The following is a 9,020-nucleotide window of genomic DNA, read 5'->3' on the forward strand; positions in this document are numbered from 1 at the left end:
TGTGTCAGATTTGTTGGGGCAGCTGTTACAGGTAGCAGGGCAAATTATTGGGGCAACTGTGTATTTTTAGAAGATTCCATGAAGCTGCAGGAATATGGAAGAATAGTGTAGAATAATATAGAATACTCTAGAATAGGCCAAAGTAGACCAAAGGATGGGGCTTCCAAAAGCTATATAAGGACCCCTAATCCACCCCCAAAATACAAGCAACTTTGAGAGCAAGAGTCTCGTCTGTGTGTGCCCAGGTAGAAAGTGCAATCAGGCGCTTTCTTCAGTATAAGGTAGTAAGGCTTGGCAAATAGGTGCCAGCTTATACCTTAGGTTTGTTTTCTGTTATTCAAGGTGTTGCAGGTAGACAATCAGGTCTATCTTTTGAAGTAACATCTTCTGTGTTAGTGCTTACTCTTGTACCACCCGTCTTTGTTTAGGTGTTAACAACTCAGTGCTGCCTTTTAGATATCTCTCCTGTGCTAGCAGTCTTATACAAGTGAGACGGCTACCCCTTACGCGAATACGTGTCTTCCCTTATTCCCTGCCTACACAACTTATTCTAGTGGTCTTCCCCTCCTCAACGAACACCCGAGGCAGAAGTTGATCTTACGTCTGATCCACCTAACTCGGATAAAAGTGCGGTTGTTTTTAAGTGGCTAGTTCCACGCTCATTCAAGTGCGTCTCGCCTACCGTTTTTCCCCGCCCTTTTACACCACGATATCTGGAGCCCACCGCGAGGGGGAGTTCTAGATCAGTTGTGTATGTCCCAAGGTGATTCACATTCGCCTCGATCTTTGTCGTCTCCACCGTCGTCAGTGTCCTCAGTGTCGGACATTCCCCCAAGTGTCACTTCATTTGCAAGTACACCTTCAAGTTCTAGTCAGCCACCAGCAAGTCAGTCAAGAAGTCTTATCCCATACAATTCCCTTATGCCTTCAGGTCCCCAGCAGGCGCCAGCGCCAGGGAACAATCCTAGTGCTAACCACCCTCCTGCACCTACACCAGCTGCAAGCAACCCTGTTACTCAGAGTACGAATACCTCTACTACTGTTGTGGGAGGAGGAGTAGTAGCTCTTCCTCTTCCTGGACAGAGAGGAGCACCCAGAAAGTTTAAAGGCAAGCACTCGGATGTGCTCCCTTTCCTACGTTTTTATGGATTACTCTGCGACAAGCACAATGTCACTTCAGACAGAGACAAAGTGGAGAGTATTTTGCATTACTGCTCTCGCAGTGTGCGCAAGTTTATGGAAGGTCTTAGAAGTTATCAGCGCAGAGACTGGAATGACTTTGTCTCTGATGTCAAGAGATTCTATGAAGCAGACAAGGACCAGGAACGATTCATGGTACGTGACCTGGAAAAGTTAGCTCGGCATAGTCGTGTCAAGTCCATCAAGACCATGGCAGCCTGGGTGAAGTACTGTCGTGACTTCATCAGGATTGCAGGATGGTTGAAGCAGAAAGGGCGACTTTCAGACTACGACCACGACTACTACTTCTGGGTAGGCATTCCTGATATGTTCAGAAACAGTGTAGAGTCCCGCCTACTAGCCCAGAACCCTCAACATGATCTTGCCAACCCCTTCAAGGTTGATGATGTGTGTAAAGTAGCAGAAGCGCTACTGCATCGCCATCGCTTTGATAGAGATCGCCTGTTGTCAGAACCTGAGTCTGAGAACTCAGCCTCTGAGACAACTACGGATAGTTCAGACTCAGAAGATGAGGATGACTGGTCAGATGAAGACTACGTAAGGCGAAAGAAGTCAAAGAAGGCAAAGGCCAGAGATTCATCAAGAGAGAGAGAAAGGGAAAGGAAGAAGAAAAGCTCGAAGAAGATTAAGCGAAAGGTCTCATTCAGGCTGCCAGATGAAGGAGCTGATGCAGAAAGCGACTCTGATACACCTCCGGCCTCACGCACGCGACGAGTGCCTACCCCAGTCCCAACTCCTGGAACTCAGACTCCCAGGGATGATCCTGATGTAGAAGACCTGATCAAGCAGCTGGAGAAGATGCAGATCGACGATCCAGCCTATGCTGTAATCTACTTCAGGGCCTGTAACAGGAACCCCTTAGTCAGGACCTGTGTTGCAGCCCCGGTCGATCGGCGGCGAGTGCCTACACCTCCACCCAATCGGAGTTTTGAGCGAGAGACACCACCACATCTCAGTGGTGATGCTTTCCCACCTCGTGGACCTTGCTGGGGATGTGGCAGTACAGGGCACAACTTGTCACGATGCCAGCAGCTGCAGGACTACATCAATCAGGGTGTAGTTAAAAAGGATGAGCGGAATCGCTTTGTACTGAGCAATGGAACAACACTGTTCAGGAACCAGGATGAGACATGGATTGCAGCTATCAAACGGGCCACAGCTCCTCAGACCAATCTCATCACGATTCCGCCTACTCCCAGTACCTCAGCTAGCTCAGCCACTGCCTACCAAGGACAGCTAGTTGGACTGCAGGATGAAAGCTCTGACTCTGATGAGGACTGGCTGGAGATTTACCCAGCTACGCGAAATCAGAAAGAGAACCAGGAGAATCGCCGGGAGCGCTTTGATGGAGTCTGGTTACCTACTAGAAAGGAGTTAGAGGAGCGGCGCAAGAAGCAAAACCTTCCTCCTCTAAAGCCTGAGCCTCCCCGGGATGCTACAAATCGGCCTCCTAGGCAAGACAATGCTAAAGCTCTGGCCCCAGTTCCTGTGGCTCCTAGGCCAGTACCTATAGAGGTTAAGCCAGCTGCATTTGATCCTGCAGATGATGATGCCATAATGGAAGATGCGACAGTGCCTCCAGCTGATCAGCGAAGGAAGAAGCAAACAGGCCGTCCTATGGAGCATGCAGGAAATGAGGAGCCTGCTCAGAAGAGGCCTAGAAGATCAGAAATCCAGGAGCATGTCAATCCCAAGACTATGCTGGACCGAGTTCTCAATGCGCCTATTACTGTAGCAGTTGGTGAACTGCTGGCAGTATCCAGAGAAATGACTCAGCAAGTACAGGAGGTCATTCGCCCAAAGAATGTGGCTACACGAGCAGTAGGAAAGGAAGATACGACTCGAGCAATTGCGCGCTACATCGATACAGACCATGAGGAGTTTGCAGCAGCATGCATGGCTGCAACAGCTTTTCCCTGTCGTCAGAAAGGCCAGCTAATACGCCTTCGCCTGGAATGTGATGGAATACCTATAACAGCTATAGTGGACACAGGTTCCCAGCTGAATATAGCACACAGGAAAGTGTGGCAAGGTGCAGTTGGGCGGCCCATGGATGTAACACGCAAGATTGTAATGGGAGACGCAAATGGCGGAGAGGGCATTCTACAAGGATTTGTGCCTGAAGTCCCACTCACCTGTGGAAGTGTCGTCACGCATGCAAGTCTCTTCATCGGGCACAAAGCGCCGTTTGACCTATTGCTAGGACGTCCCTGGCAGCGCGGAAACTTTGTAAGTATTGATGAGCGCATTGACGGTACCTACTTGCTCTTCAAGGACAACACTCTTACAGTGCGATATGAGATGCTGGTAGCACCCGAGCATGATGTAGACCCAAGCATTCAGGAATATCTGAATCGGACTCATCATCTCGTTGCAACTATCACATCTGCAGCAAAAGCAAGTCCCAGTCAGGAACTGTCATACCATGCACCTGAAGATGTGCAAACTGAAGTAGCGTGCATGATAGGCACCCTCCAACCAGCTCAGTGGGACACTCAGGAAGATACGAGCAGGTTTGAAGAAGAACCAGAGACAGACGTGGAAGGAACCATTGCAGGAGAAGATAAGAATAAGACTTTGGGCACTAGTTACAGCATGGGAGAACAACTGGCGGCAGAAGCTCTGCTTGAGCTAGCAAGCTCAAGCGACCCCCGGACATCTGTGTCTGGCCCTTCCTCTCTAATGTGCACCATGCGCCCAGGAGATATGGACGTCGCAACACTATGTAATGAGGCTGAGAGGTCTGGCATCAATCAGCCATGTCCTATCCTGGTAAACGAAGACACCCACGTACCCGAGGATGGACCACCACCACGGAGCTGGTGGGAGAAAGCCCGTCATGCATGCCAGCAAGCAATTTGGGGCCAGTCAGTCAAGCCAGTGAGCGAGATGCATGAACGAGCCGTGACCTTGGAACAAGAAGCAAGGCAGCAGGAACGAGAGTCGCGTTTATCATCTATGAGATGCGCGGCAGCTCTGATGGCGACAGAGATTCCATTGGGTCTCGTTGACCTCCTGTGCGGTCCGCAATACGCCATGCTTCCGCAACGACCTAAGGCAAAGGACCCGAGAACGCCCGAAGTGCCTGACTGTATGTGTGACGCGAATGACCGGTCGCACAAAGGTGCATCTGGGCCAGGGACTGGCAAGAAGGAAGAAGCGGTCAGTAGAGAAAGCACGATGAAGGACTACGAGGACGTACCTGAGCCGCAGGAATGCGTGTTCAGTGTGCGCATCCAGGAAGACCAGGAGCAGTTGGAAGACGAAGGCGAAGGCAGCAGGCAGGGCCTGCGCACAGGATACCTACGATGGGAGCGTGACAGTGAGAACGAGGCGGACAGGTGGTCGGGAGACACTCACTGTGAGAGCGCATCGGATGCAGACTTGGCCGACCAGCTCGCCCGGGTGCAGTTGAGTGGCGACGGCGGGGCAGAGGACTTCGAGATGGCAGATGTAGAGAGGGAGGACTTGAGAGCCATGCGCGCCGCAGGCGATGACGAGGCGAACAGTCGGACCCGCTGCGAAGAGTCAGCCGGGGACACTGCGGCAGAGGTACCAAACAGCGAAACCGGCACAACTGTGAGCGGTAGCGCAAGGGTATCTGTGGAACCTAGTCAACAACTGAGTCGCAGCACTACGAATGACTTACCTACGACGCAGCGCGCGACCGAGTCACTCCCGCTTGAGCGGGTACTCGAGTTTGTACGATGGCAGCGGGACCGACGCTTGCGGGAAGCCGAAGAAGATCGGCAGCGAGACTTGCGGCGGCTGCGGCGGAGTCACGAACGGTGCCTACAACAGATTAGGGAATGTGAAAGACGAGGAGACTACGAACCGGTAAGCACCTGGTTTTCAGCACAGGACGACCGCCGGCGTGCCGAGATCGTTTTCGAAAATAGCTGGGGCGATCTTGATCGCGCCCATGCTATACGGAGGGGCGAAATTGTGCGACAGGCTGCGCGAGAGGAGTGTGAGTACAGAGTCCGACATGTCAGAACTGCTGCGGACGTACCTGGCCCGAGGGTCACAAGGACCGACGCAGAGATGGGCGGTGAGCCCGCACAGGTCCTATTCGTGTCAGAGATGATGGGCGGTGACTGCGGGAGTGATCAGGACGTTAGAAGACATCGAACATACCGAGACGGCCGCCCCATCAGTGTCTGGGGACCCCGGATACCCAAGACCGTGCGCGCCGCTTCCCAGGTGGGACGGCCAGACCCGACGACTAGCGTACCAGCCGTACGGCGCGCACTAAAGGGTCAGGAAGTGTCGGGAGAAGTTATCAGTCGTCGCTGCTGTAACAGGGACAAAGAACCTTACCTACAAGAGGCCGTCGTTGCCGACGGCGGGAGGCTGTGTGTCACAGAAGTGCGCTCGGTTGCGCGAAATCGATCGGGCTGTGACAAAAGAAACGGGGGTGAGCCCAGAGACCAGTTAGGAGAAAGGGGGGACTCACCTGAGAGGTATGACTCGAAGGCTGGAAGCTTCACGACGAAGTTCGGAGGTTCTGGAAGCAGTAGACTCAGCGATAAAAGACCAGGAAGAACGGGAGATGACTCACCAATCCTGCACGGACTGGGTACATTTCCTGCGGACTCTTGCTCCACTTACCTTGCTATGACTACGCCTAACAACGACGCTCGTGTTGTGACTGATCACAACACACTGCGTTATGGCTTGAAGATCCCAGCCGACGTCTGCCAGCGCATCATCGGCAAACTGGTTGAGACCGTCGAGCTAGACTCGGTGTGCCACCAGTTAACCGCCGCAATCGATAGAATGAAGAAACAGAACTTACTCGTCACCCAAGTCTTCGACCGTGGCGTGTTGGCGTTCTTCCCAAAGCGTCGCGACCTCCGCCAGCTCGACGCGTCGTTTTACCGAGACCCCTGGAACCGTCCACCGCCCATCACGTACGAGGCCGACCCTGCGGTCGGTATTTGGCTTCCGTACAACAAAGAGGAGGAGAAGTTAGTTTTTGAAATGAAGTATGTCGTATGGCTACTCACCGGATGCGTCCCCCATCGTGCGTATGTGGCCAGCGAGGGCTGGCAGCCTGTGCAGCCGGCCGGCCAGCGTGCTGTGTGCCTTCTGCTCGAAGAAGACCACCTGCTAGGTACGCACATGTCAGCCGCCGAAGCTAATTTGGTACTCACCGTGCGAAACGCGGTTGTAGGCGAAGAAGACCGCGCCGCCCTCATGATCATCATGGAGGATGTCACGGAGGCAGAGACGTCGGACACGGAGAGCGAGTTTGGGACCGACGGAGAAGCGGAGGCGGACGCAGACGGCGACACAGACGACGGGGAGTATCTGGGGGACGAGAGGATGTTTGCAGAAGCGCGCGAGGCCGAGAGAGAGTCGGACGATGAAGACTTCGAGGAACTTGAGGGGAGCGAGGGAGGAGACGCCGAATCAGACGAGTCGATGCCGAGCCTGCGAACGAACGTCAGTAATGAGTCGAGCGGCGAGGAAATGGACATAAGCGACAGCGAGGAGAGCTGGGGAATGAGTGAAGACGAGGAAGAGGCCGAGGACCGGGCCTTTGGGGAACTTCAGCGCGAGCTCGAGCGTGAGCGCCTAGCTGCGCACTTGTTCGGTAATTGCCCGGCGCTGGACGACCTCATATCAGACCCGGACGACGACGCGCCGCCCTGCTCTCCTTCTCCTCCTCCGCCATCTCCACGCCCGACCGCCGCGCCCTTCGACGGCACCAACGACCGCGCCATCTGGCCAGACGAAGCCGCCGGCTTTGCCTGCCAGGATGCCTGGCGCCCCCGGCCTTTGCTCCCTCACGCGGTGACACGCGTCGATGACGACGCTCCCGTTCGACTTGCGCGGTACGTCTGCCCGCCCCTCGCCACCGCTCTTGCTACCCACCGCGTTCCACTGCAGCCGGCACCGCCGCAGGAGCCGCATCCCTTGCCGCTCCCGGTGCCGGTGTTCAGCGTCACCATCCCTGAACAACCTGCGCCGCCGCCGTATTCCGGAACTCAGCAGGTGCGCGGGCAAGCTACTTACCGGTTTGGTACCACTGTGCTCGTCGAGCACGAAGAGGAGACCGCCCAAGAGCCCGAGGAAGGAGAGTACGAAGAGGCTGAGGCCCTGGTACGTGAACGCATCGCCGAGCTCGTCCGAGTCCTGACGCGAGCCTACGAAATGAACGCGCAGGCCTACGAACCGACGGCCCTCGTCACTAACGACGAGGTGGATGCCCCTGCCACTCCTCCCACACCCGAACTCGCTGCCGACACCTCCATGGACAACACTACGGTGAGCAGCATTGAGACTATCCCACCTTATACCGGACCACTTGCGCTCGCGGCTGCCCGCGAGATCGTCGTCGGACGCGCTATCCCTGTTGCTGACACCACTGAGCGCCGCTACACTCTCCCCTACCTTGAGCCGACTCCCCCGTGGCGCAACGACACCGACAACGACGTGCTCGACGACGTCCGTGAGTACCGCCGCCGAGTTCTGACGTTGCAGCCCGACCGAGGCCCGTCTCTTAACGTGCCGAACCCAGGGCAAGCGTCGCGTCGCTACGACCGCGACAGCACAACCGGACCGTTCGACTTGGCGGCCCTTGTGAGTATCCGCCGCGCCCTTCTTCGCATCCTAGACACCCAGTACACCTCCGCAGTCACCGCCGGGCTTCCCAACCTGTTGGACGACTTGCGCTGTGGACGATTCGGCTGGGACAAAAAGGTCATGGAGGTCGTCTTTCCTTACAGCGAACACTACGGCAATGTGTTTCTATTCGCCGAAGAGCAGCTCCTCCTACGGCAGTGCAAGTATCTCTGGACGCAGAACAACCTCCGCGGACGCTATGACGAGCGCATCCAGGCGTGCCAGCGGGCCTTGGACTTTCGCACCACCCGATACGACGACCGAGCGATCCGGACGTTTCGGCTCACGGGACGACTCGGGAAGCTCGGACTCGCTCGGGAGCTTGTCACGTACCCCTCTACTGTGGCCCCCCGTGACTAACAAGGTACGCACGACGCGAGATGTGCGCACACACGGTACTAACGCGGTTATACGGGACTTAGGCGATACGGACGATGCGCTGCCCGGCAACACGGGAGCGCGACTTTGTACTTTTAATTTTTGCTTCGGTGATGTGTTTGTTTGCGACCGTTTTATTCTTGACCATCTATCTGTACTTGTAGGTCCAGCGAGGGGAATTGTCCAAGCCAACCGAGCACGCAGCGGGTGCGCCCGAGCCAGTGGCGCAGGCCATGCTTCTCGGAGGCTGTTAGCAAGCACGGAAGCCACGTCAGGTCCCATAGCGAGCAGGCTCGCTAGGACGGGTACGAGATGTGGCCCCCGTGACATGCCCTCATTGGACGCGTTGTGGTTTTCAGTTTCATCTATGGCCTCTGTATGTAACATTAGCAGACATGATTGGTGGTGTATGATAGGGCGACCCCTGGGTAGTATTAGCACAAGTAAGCTTACAGGATTTGACACTACGCTAGGGACTTATAGCCGAGACTGGGCAACTATAGTAGCTACAGAATTGGTACCACACAGTTCCCACCTCACACGCACAGACTACTTGCTTGAGTCAGAGACGCAGCCGGCTAAGCTACCTAATCTGGTAAGAGCTGTGGACAATGAATTCTCGAGAGCCTCTGATGCCGGGCTGAGGTGTGCGAGAGCGGCTGTGCTAGGCTTAGGGTGTGAGCCAAAAGATGAGGACTTAGAAATAAGTGCCTGTGGCTTGCTAATGAGTAGTGAGGGAGAAGAAATAGGGGAGCAGGAGCAGGAAGAGTATGAAGAAGACATGATAGAAGATCCAGGGTTGAACAAGTAGA

At 55.1% G+C, this 9,020-nt stretch overlaps 3 protein-coding genes across 3 annotated transcripts; 2 read left to right on the top strand and 1 right to left on the bottom strand.

Moving 5' to 3' along the window:
- Positions 1-921: 921 nt before the first annotated feature.
- On the top strand, positions 922-3,525 carry PHACADRAFT_107488 (uncharacterized protein; the record flags this gene model as incomplete). The annotated part of the gene is made up of 5 exons (XM_007402269.1): positions 922-1,751; positions 2,127-2,398; positions 2,684-3,006; positions 3,079-3,315; positions 3,445-3,525. Coding segments are annotated over 5 exons (1,743 nt in total), but the record flags the coding sequence as incomplete, so codon positions are not given.
- Positions 3,526-4,872: 1,347 nt separating this feature from the next.
- Positions 4,873-5,785, bottom strand: PHACADRAFT_201999 (uncharacterized protein; the record flags this gene model as incomplete). The annotated part of the gene is made up of 7 exons (XM_007402270.1): positions 4,873-4,992; positions 5,046-5,155; positions 5,213-5,268; positions 5,338-5,451; positions 5,525-5,597; positions 5,657-5,707; positions 5,773-5,785. 7 exons carry the CDS (start codon positions 5,783-5,785, stop codon positions 4,873-4,875), a joined length of 537 nt encoding a protein of 178 aa, XP_007402332.1.
- Positions 5,786-5,817: 32 nt separating this feature from the next.
- PHACADRAFT_202000 (uncharacterized protein) lies at positions 5,818-8,190 on the top strand (the record flags this gene model as incomplete). Its single annotated transcript, XM_007402271.1, has 3 exons — positions 5,818-6,170; positions 6,243-6,316; positions 6,377-8,190. 3 exons carry the CDS (start codon positions 5,818-5,820, stop codon positions 8,188-8,190), a joined length of 2,241 nt encoding a protein of 746 aa, XP_007402333.1.
- Between the last annotated feature and the right edge of the window lie 830 nt (positions 8,191-9,020).

Source organism: Phanerochaete carnosa (assembly GCF_000300595.1).
Source record: "Phanerochaete carnosa HHB-10118-sp unplaced genomic scaffold PHACAscaffold_77, whole genome shotgun sequence".
In the NCBI taxonomy this organism is placed as follows: Eukaryota; Fungi; Basidiomycota; class Agaricomycetes; order Polyporales; family Phanerochaetaceae; genus Phanerochaete; species Phanerochaete carnosa.